General features: G+C 37.6%; 1 protein-coding gene across 4 annotated transcripts in view; it reads left to right on the plus strand.

Annotated features, from left to right (window-relative positions):
* The window catches only part of CRMP (Collapsin Response Mediator Protein), a 272,256-nt gene that overhangs the window by 103,842 nt on the left and 140,680 nt on the right, over window positions 1-27,734 (plus strand). For all 4 annotated transcript variants that reach the window (XR_016546993.1, XM_090374441.1, XM_090374444.1 and 1 more), the window contains 2 exons: window positions 5,837-5,931; window positions 27,067-27,140. Coding sequence is in view for 3 of the 4 variants with exons in the window: in XM_090374441.1 (XP_090230567.1) it covers window positions 5,837-5,931; window positions 27,067-27,140 (169 nt within the window). In the remaining variant the exon portion in view is untranslated. The remainder of the gene's footprint in view (window positions 1-5,836; window positions 5,932-27,066; window positions 27,141-27,734) is intronic.

The following is a 27,734-nucleotide window of genomic DNA, read 5'->3' on the forward strand; positions in this document are numbered from 1 at the left end:
TGAAGTGACGTGGTCGTAACTCGTGTTTTCATAGGCATGAACAATTTTCTAATGTGCGGCTCTGTAAGGTGTTAGATCGATTTCTATGGGTTACTCGGAATTTCCATGCTAGGATGCCTATTATATCAAATATTCACTTGGGGTGAGATTGTGAACAATAAAATATTCATGAAAAACATTTTGTTTTGTTAATTTTGTCGAGCAGTGTAGAAATTAACTTTGCTGCTCTAGTTGTGGGGTGTAATCCAGAGCCAGGTGTTTGGCACCCATTGCCCAAAATGCTCATACTGAACTGTGTAGAGAGAATTTTAGTTTTTAATTATGAACACTTTCAATATTTTTTTTTGTTTATTCTGTAGCTTACGCATACACATCCCCTCAGGAGGAAAGTAGGCATGTAACTCTTCTGGGCCTAGATCTCATGGGTGGAGAACTGGAAGGGATTGATGGACCCAATGAAGATGTTTGCCATTGGTCGCGCCCCTACATCCCCTAACGTAGTCGTATAACAATATTATTCTCAAATGAAACCGTATGCAACTCTAACCGATTTAGTGTTGGGTGAAACGCCCACTGAATTCATCTGTAAACCGGCAGTGAATGAATGATGGTTTACAACAGTTATAAAATTTTTATGTAATTTTTATATGTAAAATGATTAGGGCTTGGAATGGATTGGAGTACACTAGCAAGCCTTTCCGGTTCATCCCACACACATTGGTTAGTAAAAATGTGATATTTTATTAACGAACGTTCTATTTCGTAAAATTTTCCATTTTTTAGCCCTAATCAAGTTTCTGCCTCATGCCGGCTTAGCCACCTAGTGACAATAAGGAGTTTACAACTTGATTGTTTTAAGCGCGCAAAACGCTTTGTAAAGTTTTAAATTTTTATATTAAGTGGAGTTGGATGTACAGTGAATATGATTGCAAAATGTGTTTTACTCATGTCCTGTAATTCTCGATCAGCTGTAACTGTTTAAAATTGGACTTTGTTTAACGTGGATTAGTAAAAATTCGTTAGCTTTATCCAAGCAATAGCCACTACCGAATTTGCCGGGTACCGAGTCAAGGACATATACACGTAAAAAGTCAGCTGTCTGTAGAGTAGTTTATTTTGAGCGTCTCCTTCAACTCATAGTTGCTTCCTGGATGTACAGAGTAATTCTGTGCCCAACTTAAATTAACTTGGATATGACTCACAGTAAAGAGGTAATTCTGACATGAGCTAAATAATCGTGGGTGCTACCCACCAGGAGGATGGTACTTTGAAATTTGTGATTATGTTTACTTAGCAGAATAATTATTAAATCCTGTTACTTTTTTTCAAAAAAAAAAAAAAAAAAAAAAAACTAATTTTGTGATAATTTGCTAAAGAGTTGGGCAATTTTGCATTTACCGCAAAAGTCAATTTCCAAATAAAAGAATAACATACAGAGCTTAATGGACTCCATTGAAAATTTCTGATGATATATTATATTGCAATTTTCTAAATTTCAGAAAATTCGAGAATATGGAAAACATATATCCCCCAATCCTTTACTTTCTTCATCCCATGCAACATGCCTATCAGTTGCCCCAAACTTGTACAGGCACAATACACAACAAAAGATCACAACTAAGGTTGCTACCACTATATTTAAAACAGCCTAATCTCCAGTTTTTGTTGTAATTTCTCTGGATCATTGAATAATAAAGAAACTTCCATTCCATTTTTTAGATTTATTATTATTGTATATTGTTGCATGCTATTTTTAGAATGTATGTAATTTACAAAACTATTTAATGTTTGTATCATGTACCACAATGCTTTAAGCCAAGACATTGAGAAGGTCCTAAGTTAGAAATTAGAAACCTGTCACAAAACAGTCCTTATAGTAATTATATTTTTGTAATAAATGACATTTAAAATGTTTTTTCATTACAAAATCTAAAAAATGTGTTTGGCATGAAAATTTTCAAATTGTGTTCACTAATTACAACTAATGCTGTATATATTGGCACACTATGACCTAAGTGTATGATGTGTCACAGAACCTCTCTAGAAGGAAAAAGAATAACATACTCCTACCCTTCCAGTGGGATATTACACACACAAAAGAAAAAAAAGAAGATATATATAATAATAATAATAAAAATATGTAAAAGAAAAGGAATAAGGAAAAAGTCTGAGGACTAGAGCCACTGATAATCAGAAAAACCCAACATCTATGATGAATATTAGTTTAGTGATAAAAGTAATGGAGAGAAGAGAAATAAGAGGAGTGAATAAGTAGAAAAGGAATAAAGTAGGAGTAAGGCAATGAAATAAATTAATGTGAAAAAAAAAATATATAAATACACTAAAAAGGAATATTGCTGCATAACTTACAACCTTAGTGTCTTCATCAGAGAATCAACCATCAGTATCGTAAGTAAAACAACAATATTGTATCTCTGTTTCAAAAATACATGTGAAATGTTATGTCAGTACAAAAGTAAATAAACAATCAGAATATGGAGTAAAATTTAATGAAATTTATGCCAAAACGAAATTAAAAAGGTGGATATTATTGGTAGGCATGTAGTGTACATTTGACACAGAGAACACATGTACGACCACGGGAAAAATATATACAACTGAAGAACTCACTACAGATGTTAAAAGTTTCGTACGCACCTGAGCAGAATCATCAATAGTTAAACCATCGATATCAAGTGGACCAATGCGATTCATTCCCTTTCTTCTGGTGTTTATATGAGTAAAGAAGTCTTTCTGCTTTTCTTTGCATCCTTTGCCAAAGATTTCTTGTAACGTGTCTTAGCTTGCCTGACCTCCTTAGTGACTTGATTGGAAATTAGTTTATATCTACCATAGACTTCTACATAGGCTTCTATCTCCTGATAATTTATATGCATCCCATGCATTTTTCTTCTCTTCCAAGTGTCTCATTATATCATCTGACATCCATTTAGGTCTAAGCCTTGAACTGTATTTCTTAGTTTGTATGAAAAGCCTAGTAGCTTCTATGATTATTTCCTTGAATGCTTCCCATTTAGAATTTGCTGATGGTAACATCATCAGCTGGTCCCACTATACATATAATTTAAAAACTATCTTAGACCACTGTTGTCTGCTTTACGACAGCAAAAACCCTTCCCTTTTACCCTTGATGGTAGTTATTGCAGGGTGATATGATTGAGGTGTTTAAGGCCTTGAATGGATTGAGTAAACAATGTTAATGGCATTCTTTCTCTTTCTGAGACTACACATATTAGCAGGCATAAATTTTTGTTGATGATAGTTGTGCAGAAGTTTGCCTTCAGCCAGTGAATGGTTGATTCTTGGAACAGTCTTCCGTCTGTTGTTATGGAAGTGGATGGTTTGAATAAATTCAAAGAACTAGACAGCTTCTTGGAGGGTATGGATGGGAAGTGTATAGGGTTTTTTTTGTTTTTATTTTTTGCTGATTCTATATAAACTTGGTTTCTTGTACATTTGCTACTACTACATCTTTAAGTAAATCCCACATCAATGCACTGTTGATCCTGAGAAATGCACTTTAGTAGTCTTGAAGAACTTATATGTAGCGTGCAGTATTGACTCTCTTCCCCTTTCAGGTGCAAAATTTCACAAGAATTACACCGTTTGTTGAACATGAACAGCATCCTCTTGATCCTGGAATTCTGTAAATAAAACTTGGCGCCTCCGTAGCCAGGTGGGCAGGAGCTGCAGTGCGTAGCACACGCTTCTTGATCTAGACCAGGGTTTGAGCCCGTGCCCACCAAATACGGAGGATGTGGAAAGGTCAGGGAATGACCACCGCATATCCCCGGAGCAATATGGCCTTAGTTGCTAATGCTCCTAAAAACCAAACAACAAATAAAACTTTTTGGGTCTTGATGGTGATTTTGAAGTCCACTGCATGCTCTGACACTTCTTCTCTAGGTTGTACTGAAACACCCAACATTATCTTCAGTGACAATACAGTCCAGGAAATTAGGATTATCTTGACAAGTCTGGATGAAGTTCTTGCATGATGATACTCTTTGTTACTTCTGCTCACATTCGTGAGGCTGTGCAGCACAAATTTTGTACAGACCTTCCTTTTCCCTAAATCTTCATGCAGAATTTGACAGATCATTTCCTTATTCATATCCAACTCTGGGCCATCGCTCTGAGGGTCAAACAATGATCTCTTGCCACAATTTCCTGAACTTTTGCATCTGTCTTCGTTTTGAGAGGTTAATGAATGCCCAATTCTTGGGTCATCCCGAATATCTTCGTGTCCATTTTTAACCACTTATACCATACAAATATGATGTTATGACAATGTTTCACCACCATAAACAGTTTTTAACATTACATATATTTCTGTTGCAAATTACCCTAGTTTAAAGCAAACTTTGATATTCATTCCTGGCTTCATTGCAAAAACTAGCATAACAGGTTGTTACTTGCAACCTGTCAGCCTACTGCACATTCTCTGTATCACCATCTATTATAGGAAGCTTGAACTGCAACATACCACTTCATTTATTTTCAAGCTCATTGAACATGACCACAACAGCATCAGTCTGGGAACTTTATTGTCACACTTCTATTGTCATTTTTAGTAAGGCTCTGTTTATGGAGGAGATTAACCACATTATCCAAAGAACTATGCATTTTTTCAACTGTACCCACAGTGGGCAATTTCAGTCTGAGCTGTTTCTAAAGTGGTGTCAAGCTGACCACCGGTTCAGGCAAGTGCCATGTGACCAGTCACTAACTTTGCACTAAGTTAAAGTTTACTGAATAAGCTATAGCACTAATGGAAAAATGTATTATTCTTTTTTTTTTCATGGATTCTTAAAGACAAATGTGGTCATTGATATAAAGAATTCCAGATTGTAAAGTGTTGGATTTTACAGAGGTTCCTACTATGTTTATATAATTTTGTTTATTTATTATTTTTTTTCTTCTCCTCAATTCTCAGTCACTCTGAAATTTTTCTCCAGGCTACCATGACTGTATTGATACCAACTTGATGAAACCTCTCTCTCAGTGGACCAACAGAATTATCATATTATTATGCTTACCGTCCTTCATATCTTATTTTTTTACCTATGGGCTACTTTATAACATGTATAAAACCCTGCATTAAACACTTGTTTTTTTTTCCCTAACAGTATGGGAAACAAATTCCACATGAGATCATTGGATTTCTTAATTTTTCAAAACTGAAAAATCCAATGATTTCAGTTTCTCAGAATAATTTTTTCTATTTTTCATATATTATTTCAGCAATTAGTGCTTTCTTTCTTTATTGGATTATAGAAAACATGTACAATAAAAATTGCACAAAGTATTGTTTTTAATTACAGAGAAATTAATTGTTTGGTATTAAGTGTATGGTTTTAAAATTACAGACAAATTGTGTTTAATATTAAGTGTATTGTAGTTTATACAAGCATATTAATACAAATAATATCTAGGTATATACTTATATTATTTTTTTCTCTCTAATATTTCTTTTGTTTTTTAAATATCTTTTTATCAAGTTATTGAGAATTTAAAAAAAAAAAAGAGGTAGATTTAACTCATCACTGATATAAAGTGCTCATTGTTTAACGGCCCCAGGGGTTTCCCCATCTCCGCTATCACTGATATAACGAGTAATGGTTATAACGAGGAAATTTTGTTGGTCCCTTGATGCTCGTTATAACCAAGTTTGAACTGTGTGTGTGTGTGTGTGTGTGTGTGTGTGTGTGTGTGTGTGTGTGTGTGTGTATATATATATATATATATAGCATTGTAGTTATGATATATTGTTGTTTTTGGCTGATAATTTAATTCTGTATTTTGTATATTTCAGAGTTCACAAACTAGACTTCTCATCAAGGGTGGAAAAATTGTCAATGATGATTTCATGTTTGATGCAGATATTTATATTGAAGATGGAATTATCAAGTAAGTAACATGAATAGGTAAAATAGGGGTGCATGTATGCACACCATTTGCAGTAAGACTGCCTGGAAATTAGGAAAATATCCTGCAAACTTACAAAATAAAAACTCCCATTTCATGCCTTCTTTTTCCATGAAAATTTTTCTTACTTATGCCTATTCCTAAGAGAAATAGTCTGCATTAGGACAAATAATATGGCAGACAATCTATTGCCATTACTTTGATTCATTTCTAAAGTAATAAAGAAACATTAGCATCCATTTTATTTTATTTTTTATTTTTAAATTGACTTCATGGCCAAGAATATTCATGGGATTTCATGGTCAAGAACTTAAAATAGAAAAATTAGTAATTACTGAACTCAGTGATAATTCAATGATTCCTAGAGTTGATATCAGTGATTTCTAGAAGGGTAGAGTTTGGTCATCCCTTTCAACTTTCTTCCCTATGTCACAATGCAACTGATGTGTGTTTTATCTAATTTTTTGTACAAAGCTTAATATATCTTTTGTGAAAAAATTTGAGGTTTGAGTTTAATCTTTTCCCCTACACATTTTTTTTGATATGTCTCTGTAGCCTACTTATTCAAATAGTAGCTAAAATGTAGAAGCTGCAGCTATGCTTATTTTAGATACTACTTGATAAAAGTAAATGCTTGGACTGCAAGTGCATACTGTTCCAGAATGGGAAGAAAGGAGTACATAAGAGTTCCAGAAAAAGTAATTGTGTAGCTATTTGGTACCACTATTTTTTGCACCAAATAGCTGCACACACCGTAGTGTCCAAAGCAAGCCTGGAAAAAAAAAAAAAAAAAACTGGAAACCAGTATCCAGATGATGCCACAAAATACATTTTCTCTTCATTTCTATTCATATGAAATAACCATATACAGTCAGAAGGGTTTACAACTATAGCAGTTTAGATGATATTTAATTGTAAATTGCTATAGTTATAAACTCCTCTGTGTATGGTTATTTTGGAGTATAAACAGAAAATTTTGGAACAAAGAATATACTTGTGGAAAAACTGCTTACAATAGTAGTGGCATGTGATGCAAGAAAGCAAGTGTATGAGCTTATGCAGCATCAGCCAAAAAAAAAAAGAAAAATTACAAAATAACAAAAATTAAATGTTTGTCCAGTTCCTCCTTAAATTTATTTAACCTATCAACATCCACAACAACAGATGGAAGTTTGTTCCAGTAATTAACCACCTTCTGGCTAAAGGCAAATTTCTGCACATCTATTCTACATCTGTCTTTCCTCAATTTGATTTTATGCCCCCTTAGGTTTGTAATCTGCACAAGTGGAAGAATCCCATCAGAATTCAGCACGCTCAACCCTGAATGCTAAGAAAAACAGCAAGGATTTCTTTACTTGTATAAACTCTAAAAGGAAGGGGATGAATCTGATTGGTCCACTTGATATCGATGGTTCGACTGTTGATGATCCTGCTCAGAGAGCAAACAAACTGAATGAGTATTTTGCGTCTACATTCACACGTGAGGGGTTATTAAGGTTTGAAAATGCCAGAAGGTTATCAAATTGTAGCAGGGTGCTTAATGATTTTGCAATCATTAAGCAAAGTGGAGGCACCTGGGGTGGATAGGATCTATCCAGTTATATTAAAGGAGGTGGCAAAGGAAGTAAGCAAATCCTTAGCCATAATTATGAGAGCATCCTTGGACTCAGGGGAGGTCCCCACGGACTGGAGATGTGTAAATGTATCACCAATTCACAAAGGGGGATCGAAGGGTGACACGAGTAATTACAGACCAGTTAGTTTAACTTCTGTTCCGGGTAAAATAATGGAGTCACTGCTTAAAGATGCATTGCAGGATCATCTAGACAAGACTGCAGCAATAATTCAGACACAGCATGGGTTTGTTAAGAGAAAGTCTCTTGTCTGACAAATTTGATTGGTTATTATGATGTGGTTACAAAGGAACTGGATGCAAAAAATAATTTTGATATCATATACAAAGGGTATTAGGAAAGTTTTGCAATACAGCTTTGTTTATTTAATTTTTTCAAAATAATTTCCTCTACATTCAATACACCTCTCCATCCTCCGAAACCAATCTTTAAACCAGTTCTGCCAAGTTTCACTAGGGAGTAAAGCACACTCGTTGTCCCAAGCCCGTAGAAGGTCCTCATCACTGAAAAACCGCCTCCCTTTTAGCTTCATTTTCACATGCGCGAACAGTGCAAAGTCGCAGGGAGCAAGGTCTGGACTGTAGGGAGGGTGCTTGAGAAGTTTCAGTCCTGTCGTGGTCAAATATTCGGTGCAGGCTTGGGCGCGGTGAGCTGGAGCATTTTCGTGATGGAGGTACCAGGTGTCCATTCTTGACTTTGGCCGCAGGTTCTTCATAGATCCAATGACTTTAGGCAGGTATTGTTCAGTATACCACTTAGCTGTGACTGTCTTCTGTGTGTCCAAAACGACACGTTCCACAATTCCACTCGATTTGAAAAATACAGCTATCATTTTCTTCTTTACAGATCGGGATTTTCTGACAATTACGGGTGTGTCGCCATCATCAAAGACCCAAACTTTGTTTTGAGCCTTGGTCGGCAGATCGTAATAGTACAGCCAAGTCTCGTCACCTGTCACGATGTTGTTCACATACCGAGATTGTCCCTTATCAAACTTTTTTAACATCTCCCGGCACCAAGTCACACGTCGTGTCATCTGCTCTTCAGTCAGTCGATGCGGCACCCAGAGAGAACAAAGTTTCTTCACGTGCAAATGATCTTGCAGAATCGAACGAATTGCTGGTGCATTTAGGCCCAAAGTATCCTCTATCTGTTGGTAGGTCACTCGCCTGTTTTCGTCAAGCATTTTCCTCACAGCAGTAACGTTTTCCTCCGTAACTGACGTTCGTGGCCTTCCCGGCCTCTCAGAATCCTCCAGAGTGAAATTTCCCCTTTGGAATTCTCTATACCACCTGAATATCGTTGTACGATGTGGACAATCATCATCTAGTGCAAGAGTCATTTCTTCTAAGCACTGGTCTATGGTTAAACCACGCACGAAATTATACCGCAAAACTGTCCTTATCTCATTTCGTGACCACGATGCCATCGCAAGCACTTTACACTCTCACTACTAATGAATAACTGAGCCCATCGACTTGGCGCGGCGGCTACTATGCACATATGAACATGTCTCAACATGCAGCAACAAGCAGCTTCCTGTGATTCATTGTTGCGTCATATTGCAAAACTTTCCTAGTACCCTTTGTACTTGGATTTCAGGAAAGCTTTTGACACTTGTGCATGGAAGACTACTGTACAAATTGGAGCAGAATGGTATTAAGGGTAAGTTGCTACATTGAATAAAAGGATGGTTGAGTGGGAGAAGACAGGGTGCTACTCTTCGTGGACTAATGTTATTAGTGGAGTTCCACAGGGTTCGTTTTGGGTCCACTGTTGTTTTGCATATTTATCAGTGATATTTATGAAGGTATATCAGGCTTAGTGTCGAAGTTTGCAGATGATACAAAGGTTGGCAGGGTTGTTAATGGTTGTGTGCTACTGCAACAGGATCTAGAAAATTTGGGCAGATGGACTGAGAAGTGGCAACTGAAGTTTAATCTTGACAAATACAAAGTACTGCATATGGGTAGAAGTAACCCCAGAGAAATGTACCAACTGTGTGGAACTAATGAGACTCGTAACAGAGAAGAAAAATGCATGGGATGCATATAAATTATCAAGTGACTCAGAAGCCTATGGCAGATATAAGTTAATCTGTAATCGGGTCACAAAAGAGGTTCGGCAGGCGAAGGCAGATTACGAGAAATCCTTGGAAAAAGATGCTTAGAAAAACAGCAAGGATTTCTTTACTTATATAAACTCTAAAAGGAAGGGGATGAATCTGATTGGTCCACTTGACATCGATGGTTCGACTGTTGATGATCCTGCTGAGATAGCAAACAAACTGAATGAGTATTTTGCATCTACATTCACACGTGAGGAATTATTAAGGTTTGAAAATGGCAGAAAGTTATCAAATTGTAGCAAGATACTTAATGATTTTGTAATAACTGAGAGCAAAGAAGAGAAATTGTTGAAGTTAAACATAAGAAAAGCACCTGGGGTGGATGGGATCTATCCAGTTATATTAAAGGAGGCGGCAAAGCAACTAAGCAAACCCTTAGCCATAATTATGAGAGCATCCTTGGACTCAGGGGAGGTTCCCACGGACTGGAGATGTGCAAATGTATCCCCAATTCACAAAGGGGGATCGAAGGGTGACACGAGTAATTACAGACCAGTTAGTTTAACTTCTGTTCCGGGTAAAATAATGGAGTCGCTGGTTAAAGATGCATTGCAGGATCATCTAGACAAGACTGCAGCAATAATTCAGACACAGCATGGGTTTGTTAAGGGAAAGTCTTGTCTGACAAATTTGATAGGATATTATGATGTGGTTACAAAGGAACTGGATGCAAAAAATAATTTTGATATCATATATTTGGATTTCAGGAAAGCTTTTGACACTGTTGCGCATGGAAGAGTATTGTACAAATTGGAGCAGAATGGTATTAAGGGTAAGTTGCTACATTGGATAAAAGGATGGTTAAGTGCTAGAAGACATAGGGTGGTAATCAATGGGTGCTGCTCTTCTTGGACTAATGTTATTAGTGGAGTCCCACAGGGTTCTGTGTTAGGTCCACTGTTGTTTTGTATATTTATCAATGATATTGATGAAGGTATATCAGGCTTAATGTCGAAGTTTGCAGATGATACAAAGGTTGGCAGGGTTGTTAATGACAGTAATGGCAGTGTGCTACTGCAACAGGATCTAGATAATTTGGGCATATGGGCTAAGAAGTGGCAACTGAAGTTTAACCTTGACAAATGCAAAGTACTACATATGGGTAGAAGTAACCCCAGAGAAACGTACCAACTGTGTGGTACTACACTTAAGGTGGTAGAAAATGAAAAAGACCTGGGAGTAATTGTGCACTCAGATATGAAGTTTTCTGAGCAATGCAGACAGGCTGCCAGGGCAGGTCATGCGGTTTTGTCAATGATATATAGGAATTTTGCTAGCAGGGAAAAGGAGGTGATTATCTCTCTGTATAAGGCAATGGTCAGGCCATGCCTTGAGTACTGCGTACAGGTCTGGAGGCCTCATTTTAGGAAGGATGTAGATTTACTTGAGCGTGTACAGAGAAGGGCAACAAGATTGGTGAGGGGAATGAAGGGATCCTCTTACCAAGAGAGGCTTAAGTTCTGCAAATTGCAGTGACTGGAGACTAGGCACCTGCACGGTGATCTGATTGAGGTATATAAGGCCTTGAATGGGTTGAGCACGCTGAATTCTGATGGGATCCTTCCACTTGTTCAGATTATGAACCTAAGGGGGCATAAATTCAAATTAAGAAAAGACAGATGTAGAATAGATGTGCGGAAATTTGCCTTTAGCCAGCGGGTGGTTAATTGCTGGAACAAACTTCCATCTGTCGTTGTGGAAGTTGATAGGTTGAATAAATGTAAGGAGGAATTGGACAGGCATTTGGAGGGAATGGTGTGTTTTTTTTTTTTGGCTGATGCTGCATAAGCTCATACATTTGCTTTCTTGCATCACATGCCACTACTACTACTACTACTACTACTACACTTAAGGTGGTAGAAAAATTAAAAATATCTGACTGCACAAGTAATTGTGCAGTCAGATATGAAGTTTTCTGAGTAATGCAGACAGGCTGCCAGAGCAGGTCATGGGGTTTTGTCAATGATATATAGGAATTTTGCTAGCAGGGAAAAGGAGTTGATTGTCCCTCTGTATAAGGCAATGGTCAGGCCACGCCTTGAGTACTGTGTACAGGTCTGGGGGCCTCATTTTAGGAAGGATGTAGATTTGCTTGAGTGTGTACAGAGAAGGGCAACAAGATTGGTGAGGGGAATGAAGGGATCCTCTTACCAAGAGAGGCTTAAGTTCTGCAAATTGCAGTGACTGGAGACTAGGCACCTGCACGGTGATCTGATTGAGGTATATAAGGCCTTGAATGGGTTGAGCACGCTGAATTCTGATGGGATCCTTCCACTTGTTCAGATTATGAACCTAAGGGGGCATAAATTCAAATTAAGAAAAGACAGATGTAGAATAGATGTGCGGAAATTTGCCTTTAGCCAGCGGGTGGTTAATTGCTGGAACAAACTTCCATCTGTCGTTGTGGAAGTTGATAGGTTGAATAAATGTAAGGAGGAATTGGACAGGCATTTGGAGGGAATGGTGTGTTTTTTTTTTTTTTTGGCTGATGCTGCATAAGCTCATACATTTGCTTTCTTGCATCACATGCCACTACTACTACTACTACTACTACTACTACACTTAAGGTGGTAGAAAAATTAAAAATATCTGACTGCACAAGTAATTGTGCAGTCAGATATGAAGTTTTCTGAGTAATGCAGACAGGCTGCCAGAGCAGGTCATGGGGTTTTGTCAATGATATATAGGAATTTTGCTAGCAGGGAAAAGGAGTTGATTGTCCCTCTGTATAAGGCAATGGTCAGGCCACGCCTTGAGTACTGTGTACAGGTCTGGGGGCCTCATTTTAGGAAGGATGTAGATTTGCTTGAGTGTGTACAGAGAAGGGCAACAAGATTGGTGAGGGGAATGAAGTGATCCTCTTACAAAGAGAGGCTTAAGTTCTGCAAATTGCAGGGGCTGGGGACTAGGCACCTGCGAGCTGATCTGATTGAGGTGTATAAGGCCTTGAATGGGTTGTAACCATTGAAGAGTAATATTTACTCTTCATCCTGAGAAATGTTTATGCTTTGTCATTTGCAGCATATTCCATAATGCTGAAGGTGATTTCCATTTTAGTCATGGTAGGGACATTCCTATATTTAGTTAAAAATATATATATATAAAAATTGTGGGAATGACATTTATTGGTTGGCATCTCATCTCCAAATATCATGTAGCATTAAAAAAAAAAAAAAACTGCAGTAATAAAAAGGTTAGCAATTTTTTTTATTTTTTAAAATTTATTGTACTAGGTGGTCCTTGCCAAACCTTGGCAATCCCACCATATACTTAACAAAAAAAAAAATGGATATTCACATTTACAATTTACTGATTTACTCTTAAAAAAAAATAACACCAAATAAAAGTGACAATCAGGTCTCAAGTCCAAATCATGTGTCAGATGACAGATTCTCCAAAGAACAGGAATAAATTGCATTCCTTTCTTGAAGACCAATCTGAGAAGATTTTTCTAGTAACACCAAATCCATACCGAGACACCAGTAGTGGCACAAGGTACAACATGCATTAACCACGTGCAGTAGCATGATATGAGGAGACGCACCAGATTCACCCAAGGAACACAAAGAATTGTAATCTCTAGCTCACAAAACCATTGTATTAGAATTCTTGGATCTTATTTTCAGTCTAACGTAGAAAAATACAGCTGAAGCAGTCAAGTTGATCAGGCAATAATGGATTATTGCATACTGAAAAAAAGCTGTAGTTAAGTTTTGTTTCACATTTTTCTGTACAGATCTTAAGCACCATGTGCATAGCCAACCACACAAGTTAATGGATATTTCCTGCATCACTGTAATATGCAAGCTTGTAAAGCTAGAACTATGATTATTAATCCACACTCAACAGTTAGTGGAGCAAGCAGGAGAGCTTCTCCAAGTGCAACCTGTGAGGTGATTCATTTTCTGATTTTTTTTTTATAAAATGAGAGAGGGGTTGAGAATAAATCCCAGGACTTGTATATCCTAGACATAAAGGTATCTAAATTTAGGCCATATTAAGTCATAAAGGAGGACCTAAAGAAGTGATGGAAAACTACATCCAGACTGGTGAGTTTCAGCTGTATGATCAGAAAGATCACAGAGTTATGAAATGGTCCACCTCGATAATGTAATCCTCAAAGGATTACAGCATACATTCATGAGGGGGAAATTTTGCTTGACCAGTTTGCTTAATTGCTATGATGAGGTCATAAAGCAGTTGGACAAGAAATAACTTTGGCATTATATATCTACATTTTGGCAAAGCTTTTGCTATGGTCTCTTATGAGAGGTTATTTTATAAACTAAACACACAAGCTGGAATTACAGGGAAGATCCTTAGTTGAAACAAGAACTGGGGGTCATTCTTCACAGTGGAAGAATGGTTATTTGTTGTAGCAAGTAGAGTCACTCAGCTGGAGTTTGCCCTTATTTCTGAACCTTCATTAATGATATTGATAAGGGAATACAGGAGAAGCTATTCAAGTTTGCCAGTGATTTGAAGATTTGGAAAGTGGTTAATGATCAGAGCTGGCTGTGTTACTTCAAAGTGATTTGGATCCTTTACAAATATAGTCTGAAAAAAATGGCAGCTGAGGAGCAAAAATCCATGAGTAAGTTATGGATTGAGAAAGGAAAATTAAAGATGTAGAGATATGTGAGGAAAAGGTAGTAAAACAATTGTATACAAGACAAAACAAAACTAAAAGTACAAAATGCAAACTAATGAAATACAAATATAAAGTTATACGACAGCGGCACCTAGTGATAAAAAAAAATTTCAAAACTAGAAATTGTAAATGATGTATAGTGGCATCTGGCAGCCTGAAAGAGGTAAATGCAACAAAAAAAAAAAAAAAGAGAGAGAGAGAGAGAGAGAGAGAGAGAGAGAAATGCATATATATTGCATAGAGACATCATACTAAATGTAGTCATAACTATTTAATGTATGCTATATACATAATGTGCAAGCCTAGAGTAAAAAAATGTGAAATAAGGCTGATAAAGTGAGATTTTGTTGTTGATATGGATGTTTGATGGTGCATAAGCTACTTTGGCTATAATGCGCCTATATAAAGTGAGATATAAGCAGATACAATGTGGGACAAATCATATTGAGTTAGGATGAAGTGTGAAAGTATTATCTGAAAAAAATTTTGAAATAAATATTTAAAGTTACAAATTAAAGCAAAAAGTGAGAAATTTTGACCGGCACCTGGCAGTAACACTGAGGCCAAATGTGTGTGAAATATCACAATGAGATACACAATGCAAACCACAAAGAAAATAATAAAAAAAAAAAGATGATAAATCTGTAGTAAGTTAATGGATTTTGAAAAAAAAAAAAAAAAAAATTATGGTTGATATGTTAAGAGCTTTATGAAAATGATAATTTAAATAAGATAAAGGAAAATACTGGCAATGAGTTTATGAAAAAAATTAAGGTTGGAAATAGCAATATTGTAGTTATTACATACACCAATGAGCCAAAACATTATGACCACCTACCTAATATGATGTTGGTCCTCCACATGCAGCCAAAACAGCTAGTACCCGGCGAGGCATGGAAGCTACAAGATTTTCTAAATGTGTCTTGTGGTATCTAGTACTAACACGTAACCAGCAGATCCTGTAACTCCTGTAAGGTCCAGCAGATCGGAGTTGCTGTTCCAACACAAACCACAGATGCTCGATGGGATTGATGTCTGGGGAATTTGGAGGCCAGGGCAATACCTGGAAGTCTTCCCCATGTTCTGCGAACCAATTTCGAACAATCCGGGCGGTGTGACATTGCGCATTATCCTGCTGAAAGACACCACTGCCAGAGGGGAAGACCATTGCCATGAAAGGGTGTACCGGGTCAGCAATGATGTTTAGGTAGGTGTTAGATGTCAGAGTGCCTGGCACATGGATGACTGGACCCAGGGTATCCCAGCAGAACATTGCCCAAAGCATGACACCACTGCCACCTGTTTGTTTTTGTCCCACGGTGCATCCAGGCACCATGGAACAGGAAACTTGATTCATCGGACAGACGACCTTCTTCCAATCACTCAAGGTCCAGTTTCGATGCTCGCGTGCCCGTTGCAGGAGCTGTCGCTGGTGAACCGTGGTTAGCATGGGCACTCGGAGTGGTCTGCAGCTACACATCCCCATTTTCAGCAGGGTTCAATGTACTATGTGTTGTACATAGAACGTTACTCCCGCATTACTCCCGTCACCAGCATTCTAATTACCGGCTAGTTGCACCACAGTCGCCCTTCTGTTTCCACATATGATCCGAGAGAGCCTTCGCTCACCTCGAACATCAATAAGCTGTGGTCATCCAACACTTTTCTGGTGGTTTGTGGGTTCCCCCTCCTCGGTCCACTTTCAGTAGGTACTAACCACAGCTGACCGTGAGCATCCCATCCTCCGTGCCATTTCGGATATGCTCTGACCCAGATGTCTGGTCATTACAGTTTGGCCTTTGTCAAAATCGCTTAAGTCTGCTGCCTTTCCCATCTGAAGAACAAGAGAAACACTGATTAACGGAGCTCAGTATGAGGTGTTTTTTTTACCGTGTCCTGACCTGCGCACGTGCCGTAGTTCACCTGCAGTTGCATCAATTTGCATAAAGACTTGCTGGTCATAATGTTTTGGCTCATCAGTGTATGGTAGCAATTCTAACAATTTGGGGAGTAATGACATTGGAGTGGACACTATTAGAAATATTGGAAAACCAGTGGGAATAATTAATAACTTCAAAGTTGAAAGATTCTTTTTTTGTAAAGATCAACTAAAGCTCCAAATAATTAGCAGTGTTATTACAGAAATTAGTTTTTTCTAAAGTAAGTTCAAGAGGATACAATGGCCAAAATCTGCAATAAAATTTGCATAATTGAGAGAGAGAGAGAGAGAGAGAGAGAGAGAGATAATCTTTAATGCCCTTCACGGCCAAAAAGCCAGGGGTTTACATTTTTACAGAATCCCGAAACGTCCGGGAAAATAGAACAATTAATTTACAAAAACAGGTAATTTTACAAAAGAAAACATATTTTTATACAAAGGAGAGAACTCCTTACGAGAGTTAGGTCTGATTGAGCTGGCTTAACATCGAGATAAGAGCACCAGCTCAATCAGACGGGAACAGATGCAAGGTACACATGTCATTGCTGATTAGTCCTAGTAAACGTAATTTTTTTCCTGTAAGTCCGGTCAACAGCGAATTTGTTCAGGTCGGTGTCAAGTGCCTGGGTTTGCTTGAACATCTGCTGAGGGAGGAACCTGTCCGAGAGATGGAGTCTCGCTGAATGTGAGTAGAGCTCGGGATTGGCCCTAAGGGCAGCAGGGGGAATCCTCCAGCCACAGGTATCCCAGAATGAAGGTGTTGCGATTATGCCTGTTATCATCTTGACTGTTGCTAGGAGGCGTTGGTCGTCGATTAAGGTGGGAAGCCGTGGAATTCCGAGAGAGTTGGCAAGCTGCGTGGTATGAATCAGAGCTGGAAGGTTGTGCTTCCTGTTGGCCCACTTTAGGAGCCAGAATTCTGTGGCAAAGAGTGGTTTCTTCATTGATGGTGCCGCTGACGCCCAAATTTCAGCAGCATAGAGTAAAGGTGGAAAGATGATTGTTCTTATGTACCTCACGGTTGTCTTTTTATCTCTGATATGAAGGAGATGTTGTTTTGCTATCCACCGGAGTCTTGAAGCACGTGTGAGGAGCATGTCTATGTGGGCGTTGAATCGAAGTTTGGAGTCGAATACAACGCCCAGATCACGATGGCTGGATGCAATTGGGATGAGGGTGTTGCCGACCGAAGGCTGGAGAGAAGAAGGAGTTTGCTTCAATGAATACACCATGATTTCGGACTTAGCAGGATTGATCTTGAGCCCGAACTGGCAGAGGTAAGATGTGACTGCAGTGAGAGTGTTGTTAATTTCCGTTTTTACCAGATCAAGGTCTTGACCAGGGATGATGGGAGTAAGTATCTTGATATCATCTGCATAGCTCAGTAGACATCGAGAATGTGCAACCAGTGGGAAGATAATAGATGAGAACAGAAGGCCGGAAAGGACCCCTCCTTGTGGGACTCCTGCGGTGACGGATCTAGTAAGGGTGCGATCTCCTGTATGAAGCTTTATAACTCTGTTATTCAGAAGAGAGGAGAGAAAGCATAATATATTCCCTGTGATCTGGAAGTGGCATTCCAGGAGAGTGAGTAGTTGGTTTACTTGGACGGCATCAAATGCAGCCTCAATGTCTAAGTAAGTAACAGCTAGTTCGTGTCTTTTCTCGAATGCTGACAAGATAGTATTCGTGGTGGCTAGCAGATTTGTGATCGTTGATCTGTTTGGAAGGGAATAGTGAATTTGGGCTGGATTACTGGGCATGATCTGCTTAGTGAGGATCGGGAGTAAGGTCTTCTCCAGGAGCTTCAGCAGGCTGGAGGAGTTGGAGATGGGTCGGAAGTGTTTAGGTTTCGATGGCGACTGAACTTTGGCTAAAGGTTTGATGAGATAGTTTTCCCATTGCTGTGGAAAAATCTGGTTCGAGAGTAACTGGTTGAAAATAATTAAAAGTGGCTGAATAATGTACGAACTTAGGCATTTGAGCATGAATTGGGGAACTCCATCATCACCAGTGGTTGACGAGGCAGGTAGAGAATTGATGGCGACGATCAGCTGTTGTTTTGTGATCTGAATGGTGTTCAATACTTCTTGCTGGGTGGGCTCTGTTAGTAGAGCCAGATCTGAGTTTGGCATAGGATTACGATTAAATCTTGTGACGAAATCGAGCCACAATTCAGGATCAAGTTGCAAAGGAAAATGAAGATTCACTTTCTTGTATGGAATTTTTCCTTTAGCCAGATCTCGGTTAACGTATAATTTGATTGCCTCAGATTTCAGGCGATTGAATTGAGCCCGTGCCCTTGAATAAACGATGCGATCATTGACATTTTGCGACTGTTTCCATGTGCGATGGAGCTGTTGCTTCAGCTGGAAACTCGTTTTGAGTTCTGAATTCCACCAAAGTCTTGTATATGGACTGATTGTGATTTTTTTAGAGGCGGCATATTTGGCAACCGTGTTGATCCAGTTTGTGAGAATGTTCACAGCTATTTCTGGGTCACAAGTCTCTAAGGCCACCCAGGGAATGAGAGAGGCGGCTCTGATGCACTTATCTACATCAAGTAAGTTGGGACTAGTGATGTCAACCTTTTTTGTTGTCCTTCTGGTTTCTAATTTGGGGGCTGGCAGATATGCAGTCACATGTATTGGGACATGATCAGAGTCGAATGACGTTTCTGCAATGTAATCAAGGGTGCAAGGGATAGAGGCTAGAACTAGATCTAAGAGGTTATTCCCCCTGGTTGGAGCTTCATTAATAAGTTGTAGATCAGCACATCTCAAGTGTGCCAGAAGATCTTTTTTCAGATTAGATAGCTGAGGAGGTAAATTGAAATCACCACAAACTAAGTGAGAAGCTGTGGGATGCAGCTGATTGATTATCCAGTTGGAAACTTCAATGATGATTTGCTGGGAAGGCGTTGGAGGTATGTACGCCACACAGATGTCAAACGTCACGAAGTTGTATCTTAACGTAACGAGGATTGCTTCATAGTTAGGGGAGTTACTGGATTTATTATCCAATAGCTTGAAAGTGGATTTCTTGTAAAATATTGCGACGCCTCCACCCTTGCGTGCAATCCGAGATGTGAATACGACCCCATAATCAGCTGGGGCAGCTGCTGCTAGGAATTCTTCATCGTCATTGAGCCAGGTTTCGGTGATGGCGAGCAGGTCAAAATATCCGGGGAGCAGAATTTGCTCCATAGTGTCAAGCTTGTTCCTAAGACTACGCACATTCTGATAAAATATGGTGCAGGCAGGTACTCTAGGTACTTTGATACGGACGGGTGGTCTCTGACATAGCACGACTCGATTCAGCAGGGTGTGTCTAGGACTGATGAGCACAGGAATCGGCATATTGGTGTTCCGTGTCTGTGGTTCTAGTTGCGCTAACGAGATCTGGGATTGCTATGAATCAGGGTACCATTGGTGGGAGTCCTTTCCATTACTTCTATATCGCTGCCCTTTATGCCCGAGATATGGCATAACAAGAGCTCCAGCAGGCCAGATTTCAGGATTGAAGAGTGCTTCAAAATCTGCATCAGCTACATCGATCTTAAAGGAGGCGTAGGTGGGATATTTTGTGGATAGCTTGGTGACTCTACCATTCATTTTGAATGCAGCAAGAAGGTGTTCCACATCATCAGCTGTGGTAGCAGGGGAGAGCCTACTAATGAAGACATTACGGATCCGCTTGCTCATCATTCCAGTGTTCGCAATTTGCATCTTGCTGAAGTGCAAATTGGTTCCAATAACTTTACGATTGGGGCTCAGTTCCTTAAGAGTTGGATTACGGGTCAGTGTTTGTTCTTTTGTTCGTTGGCTTGCAATCGTTGCATACGTTGTAGTGTCTCTATGGGTCTTTACATTAGATACAATCGTAGTCCCTGCATAATGGTTACCTCTCACGTTGTTTGAGGCGGAACCACAATTGCGATGTACTTCAGCAGCCAAAGCATTATCCGGTTTCGAGCGCGAGGACCCCATATGTGAGTTTTGTGATCGCGAATAGGTGCGATTTGGCAGATTCTGCTCCTGATGAATTCTTTGGATCTTCTGTGAGGCAGTATTTCCTGAGTATCCGTTGGCATCTGCTGTGATTTCAGCATATACTGGTCTAGTGCTACGTTCAGGGCACACAACTTCAGACTCATATGTTGTAAGAATGGGGGATGGAGAGGGGTCATGTGGTAATAAAGATGGGGTGGTTTGGGTAGGAGCTCTCTGTTCCGTGTGAGAGTGTTCGTCCGGGGGCTGCTGCTCATGATGGTTAGTTTGAACAGCAAGATCACAAACCGATTGCTTCAGGTCCTCAAAATTTTTCCCCAACACCTCCAATGTTTTGCGTATGCATTCATTGTGTTCTCGTAGTCGCTTGTTTTCAAGTAGTAGGTCTGCGAGGATATTATGGATTGGCGACAGCTTTATACATAGAGTTGTCTCGATATTTGTGAGGAGCGAGACCAGGAGTGGACTGTGTTCGAGTGATGTTTGATTAATTATTGCGGAATTCTCTGTTGATAGGGTGTTATCCTTTTGGGAGCTACTAGATTTCTGCATGATGAGATCTGAAAGGTCATTTTGTTCTGCCAGTAATGAGTCGGGTGTCAATTCCACATGTGCATCTGGCGATCTCAATTTTTCCGTGTCTACCTCAGGTTCGGGTTGGGTCCTGTGCTCAGGTGAATCGGAAATTTGGTTAACGTCGTTAAAAGTTTCACCAGTTGTTCCGAGTGAATGCATATAATTTTCTCCCTTACAGGGGGGACACTGCCAAACTTTCCGTCGCTGCTTCCCGAGCCTCTTTAGGTCCAACGCGAGACATTCGCTTCCGTATGTCTTGAGACAGGAAGTACATTTTATAGCTACGTCCGGAACAATTCCACAAATTACACAGCTTTCATTATTTGGGTGATCTTGCTTTAAAGGCATTTTCAGATTTTAGGCGCAGATAAAAGGATTACGAGTGGGCTGGAAAAGAGTTTACAATTGTGTTTAGTAGTTGCCTTAACTACGTATCGTATTCCAAGTGACACGTTTACCGATCAGATACAAAATAAGTCAAAAATTACAGCTTATTTTAGTTGGCTAGACTTGTTACTGTTGGATGTAGAAATCCGCTTGTACGAGGCATGGATAATTGCTAGGAGGCAGTAAATGACTTGTGTTGCCATGGTCACTTGACCGCAAGTACAAACCCATAGCGCATTTGCCTGACCTTGACCTGTAGCCGGAAGCGATAGATATCTCTGGTCAGCCGTGAGTAGCAAAACAGCAAATTTTGCGGTATGAGAAAACTATAAATAATAAATACCTGGATGTCCAGGTCTCCACACAAAGGATATCCTCTTGTTCAGCATCAAATTAGGAATACACCAACATCAAAATCATCATATAAACCTAAGCATAATTCTGTTAATTTAACTGATTAACCGGAGCAACAAAGACACACAGCCGTCCAGTGAACTGGGAAGTACTCTGGACAGCTATTGATTATGCAAAGGTCATCAGGATACCTAAATAACAGGATATTTTGAGGAAGAGGAATTTCGGACCAGTAATGATATAAATTTGCAATAATACAAGACTCAGGGTTACCCATGGGAGTACCCTTGTATCTGTTGATACACCTGATAACCATCAAAAATATAGTTATTAAAGACAGACTGACAAATTGCAAAAAGTGATGTTAAAATTAGTAACATGTTTATATTTATGGTAAATTTCTAAAATAATAGTTTTTAAATTAGACAGATCTATACTAGTAAAGAGGCTATAGAAATCAAAAGGTTGAATATTTTGTATTTTATTAGATTTTAATGTTTCCAAGATATGTAAATTATTAAGCATAATTTTGTTGTTAAGTAAAATACCCAAGACAGGTTTAAGTAACTGTTTTAATGTAATACCAAGAAGGTGAACATAACTAATTTTACAAAAAGTAATAAATCTTAATTTGACAGGTGTTTTGTGAAACTTTGGAATGAAATATATAAAGGGAAATTTTAAAATTATTAATATTTAGCTTTAAATAATTTCTTATTTAAAGTCAATAAATTTTTAGTGATAATATTATGAGAGGATGGTACCAGTCTGTAAGTATCACTCTCATATAGTTCTCTGTTTAATGTATCAATGTAGAAAGCCTTACATATAAAAGCATAGTTGTTGGAGGCTTTGTCTACCTGTGTAATAACAAAATGCTCATATATTTCTTGTAACTATATTTTGATCTTAGAAAAATTGTAATACCACATAGGATTATATGCAAAACAAACTTTATATTTGTATTTCATTAGTGCACATTTTTTTAGTTTTGTTTTGTATTGTATACAATTGTTTTACCACAATTTCCTCACATATCACTACAACCTAATTTACTTTTTCCATTCTTATGGTCACTTAACACGTTTTTACTCTTCGAAATTTCTAGATTCTGGTTAAATTTATTTCCAGGTGCCAATATTGTTTAGTTTTATATCTATATTTCACTTTTTTTTGCAAGCTGTGTTGCTTGTAACTTTTCCTAAGTATTATCTCAAGTCTCTTGCTCTCTTTTAAGGCTACTTGCTTTTTACTATGTTTTCAAATTTCTTTACCTTAACTTGTATTAGAATAATAAGTTATATGTCTAGAAATTTCTGTTCTCAATTCCAGTTTTAATTTCTCATCTTCATAGTGTCAACTGTAAAGTTCACAAGCCATTTTAAAAAAACACCCTTGTAATCTTTTATTTTGTTTACAAAATTATATTTTCATTTATTTTGATTATAAAAATTTTATTTATGTTTGTACTTCTTACCTTTTGGCTAATGGTTTATATCAGAAATGAAGACACATTGCTATTTTGCTTGCAATCTTTGCTGTTGACACCTGATGAGGGGCCAGTTTTGTAAGTTGTGTGGTAACATTCTTTGTCAATTTTGTAATAGTTTTATGAATTTTGTAATTATTTCTTATGCACATTTTATCTTATATTTCCCTTCTATCACTATTTTCCTCATTTTTTTTTTTTTTTCTCTCACTTTATTGTTCATGCTCTGCTTAGTTTTAGCATTTGCTGCCTTTGACTGCACTTGACTACTTCCCCATTTCTCTGTCATCTTATATCCATTTTTCTACCCTGTTTCTACTTTCTTGTAAGATTATTTCAAAGGATAAGATTATTATACAGAGACTTCTTACTTTACACGTGTTTAAATTATCCGAATTTAAAATAACGCATGGTAACCATATTTACAGAAAGCACCACAAGGAGGGGGGGTACATAACCAAAAGATATTCAAACTCAATGAAACAGGTTTATTGGGAAAAAATGCCTGTTCTCACTTATTTCCATTGCTGAAAAGACTGTGCCTGGCTTTAAGGTGGTGAAAGATCGGCTAACACTTTTGTTTGGTGCTAATATGGAGGGTCATAAACTGAAACCTGTGCATTTATCACTATCAAAACCCTTGTGTCCTTAAAGGTTACTACACGTCACACATGCCTGTGTACTGGTACTCAAACCCTAAAGGGTGGATGACTGCTGTTATTTTCAAAAGTTATCTTGGATCTCAGTTACGACCAGAATTGGAAGTGCAGAAAGAATTCCGTTCAACATCTTACTTTTTCTTGACAATGCAACAAACCATCCACCCAGTATTGTTCCAGTATTTAGATTGTTTGTTTTTTCCTGGAAAATACGTCAATACTCCAGCCTATGGACCAACATGTGATTAAATATTTTAAAGCTCTGTATTTAATGGGCATTCTGGCTGATCTAATCACAAGACCGACCATGAACAGATGAGTATACAGCAATATTGGCAAGCCTTCAGTATAAAAGATGCTTTAAAATTCATTGATGTGGCATGGTGCAGAGTCTGACCAGGGTGTTTCTGTGCCCCTGGCAGAAAGATTTTTCGGCGCCCTTTACTAAGGATATATATATATATATTTTGCCTCATTGTTCTTCTGTTTTTGGCGCTCCTTAAATAATGACACCCCAGGCAAGGGCCCTGCTAGTCGGTACCATAATCTAGCACCAACATGGTGTGAAGTTTCACATAACTGTATTCAAAGTTTGTGGCATAAGTTATGTCCAGATCCTAGCAACTCCTTCAAAAGCTCTAATACCAATGAAGATTATGCACAAACCTAAGACAAATGCATAAAACTTGCTAAAAAGATAGGATTTACTGAAGTGGAGGCAACTGATATCGATGATTTAATTGATTTGCATTATCAAGAATTGTCAAATGACAATCTGTTTGCACTGAGCAGCATTGCATTCAAGAGGAGGGGGCATCCCAGAGGTTAAAGAAGAACGAAGCCTGACAGTGAAAGGAATAGCAAATGCATTAAATCTTATAGATGAAGGCCTAAATCTGTTAGCTTATGGCTCTACCCCAGTCTCTCTCTCTCTCTCTCTCTCTCTCTCTCAATTGTATGTATATGTTGGTTATAGTGAACATATTTTTCTTACTATACAAAAAAAAAGTAGGGGTAAATTAGCTAATTATTGAGATGTGAGAGTTACTCTCATAGACCTGTTATCGCATTTTTTGGTGATTATTTACATTACACGTGAATTTAAATGCGTGAGACGTTCTGGAACATAACCCTTGCATAAATTAAGAAGTCATTATATATTTGTATACATGCAACTATTTACTGATACACATATGTATGTTGATCAGGGCAGTTACGGGTTTTGGCGCATTATAGCCCGAGTTGCTGATGTGCCATTAAAACCCAAACAACTAGCCAACCAATCAGGGCTGTTACTAGCATGGATGGGAAATCGTGCTCCCGAATAACCAGAGCACCAACTTTATATTCTTCATTCATATACTGTTCACTTTCCTCCAACTAATTCTTTCCACACTCTGGGCTATTAGCTTATACGATTGCTGGAGTGCTATTTCTCCCTAATTCCATACATAATTTTTGCATTCTGTTAGCTTAACTGTTAACTAAACCATTACCTATGACCACAACACACAACATAGTGAAGTACAGCCATTATCAACCCACTGCAGGATGGAAGCCTCCTCAACAATTCATGCTGAGGGAAATGGACCATAATCTGCCACGCTGGTCCAGTGCGGGTTGGCTGATCGACCGTATTCAGCAGTATGTTGACACAACACAAAATGAACATATAAAAGTAATACTACCAAACAATGTCTTTGCAGCAAGTTGCAACATAGACCAGTAGATATGCTCAATAACAGAAACCACATATATACTAAAAATTTCATAAATAATATATATAATCTACACTCCTGAAAGTTTGGAATCACACTCTATGACAAGTGTTTTTTTTTTTTTTATTATTATTATTGTTAATTTTTTTGAAATTAGCAATGATAATGCAAGCTTTCCCATGAAGGACAGACTGCATGGACTTGATGGCCTAGATGATCCCGTAAAAGTGCTATTTGGTTTAAGTCAAGTGATTGGGGTGGCCCACACCATAATTTGCAATACTCCCTCCTATTGTTAAAAATTTCAAATTTGGATTCATCTCTCCCCAGTATGTTTTTCCACTCTTCAGTTCAATGTTGATGGCTTTTAGTGCAAGGCAACAGTTTCATCTGATTTTATGGTTTTAATAAGAGTTTTAGGACTGCTACACGACACGAAGTCCTACTTGTTTAAGACAAAGTTTTACAGTAGATGAAGAAACTGGAGTTTCTCTGTTCCTCTTGAACTCAGCTCAAATTTCATGTGCAGTAAGTCTTCAATTGCATTTAGAAATCAATGTTATGGTCTTGTACTTCTGTTGCTACTTGCAGTTGTACTGAATGTGGTTTGTCCTTTAAATTGCCAGCCTCCTTGAATTGTTGAATGGTTGTTTGTACTCCTTTAAATGAAACACCTAGTTTTTGCCAGTACTTCTCATGGAATAACTCTGTTTATGTAGAGTTACAAAGCACTTCTTTCTTCAACACTCAGTTCCTTATTTCTTGGCATGTTTATCACGAAACACACAACTTATACCAAACACTAGTTTTGAATGGCGGGTGTTTGATTTTATAAGTTACAGCTCCTTACGCTTCAATTTATATTATTGGAAAAAGCTAGAATCATCTACAATCATTTTAGAATATTCTGCAATTCTCTACAATGTTCTACCATATTCAAGAATTTTCTATGCCTTTCTGGATTATTCTAGTAATTTTCTTTCTTAATATTTTTTTAAAAACTATTTCAGTTTTTTTTTTTTTACTTTTTATATATAACAGAAAAATATAAAAATAGGACTAAACAAGTTAGTCCTATTTTAATAAAAACTTTGAAAATTACGAAAAATGAAATGTGATTCCAAATTTTTGGGCTGGAATTAAACCTTGAAAAATGTAAATTTTTCAAGGTTGTTTCAGATATATATTTTTTAAAGTAATGTATCATTTAAGTATAAATTGTCTTAAAATCATGTAGTAGGTGTTTCCATGTAATAGTAGATTCAGTTTATAACAGGTTACAGCATGAAAACAACTTTCAAAATTGGAGATCACACTTGTTTGCTTCAGTTTTCCAATTTGATCATGAAAAAAAAAAAAAAACTAATGTTCTTTGGAATTCACACCCAGAAGAAGATAAAATTGAATCAAGTGATAAGTAAATAGATGTAAAGGATATTATTACATCAAAAAAAAAAAAAAATTAATAAGGGAAGTTCAACATGATTTTTTGTCATATAATAAATTTCAAATAATTAAAATTAAATACCTGTAATTATTAAATGTCTATAATTTATGAACAATATTTTTTAGACAGGTTGGAAAAGACCTTATCATACCTGGAGGTACAAAGACAATTGAAGCAAAAGGGAAGCTTATTATGCCTGGTATGTATAGTACTTTTTTATTTTTTAAAATAAGCATATATAAATATAAACTTTCATTGGTTTTTATTTATGAATTCTGAACTTTAGTGGTAATTTGATGATGCTTTCTTGCATCATATGCCCTGCTAATGCTAATTTTTTTCCAGGTTTCCTCAAGTAATCATATGAATAATGTGCTTGGTTATAGTGCTTCATATTTTGACTTAGTTCCATTAAAATAAACATACACTCTTCATATTATTAAGGGGATGTTATTACTAAAATTAGTAAGCCTTATTACTCTCAAAACTAGAAGTTATAAGACCTTGCAAAGAAACTTAAATATTTTTTTTATTGCTCACATGATTTGACAATTATCTATTTAATTTCAGGAAAGGTTGATTGATTGATTGATTTATGAGTTCTTGGTGCAGGAGCTACTGTGGCTAAAATGTGCCTTGAAGGTTTTATACAGCAGTTCTCTTTGTGCTTGTGTTTTGCTGTAAATACTTTAGAAGGATCAAGGAGTGTGTATAGCTTAATACAGGGATAACATTTGATTTCATATTTGGTTATATAAATTTACTTCCTTGAGGAACTGAAAAACATCTGTTA

The sequence above is a fragment of the Mastigoproctus giganteus genome, chromosome 5 (genome assembly GCF_048544385.1).
Source record: "Mastigoproctus giganteus isolate SK-2022 chromosome 5, ASM4854438v1, whole genome shotgun sequence".
NCBI classification, from domain to species: domain Eukaryota; kingdom Metazoa; phylum Arthropoda; class Arachnida; order Uropygi; family Thelyphonidae; genus Mastigoproctus; species Mastigoproctus giganteus.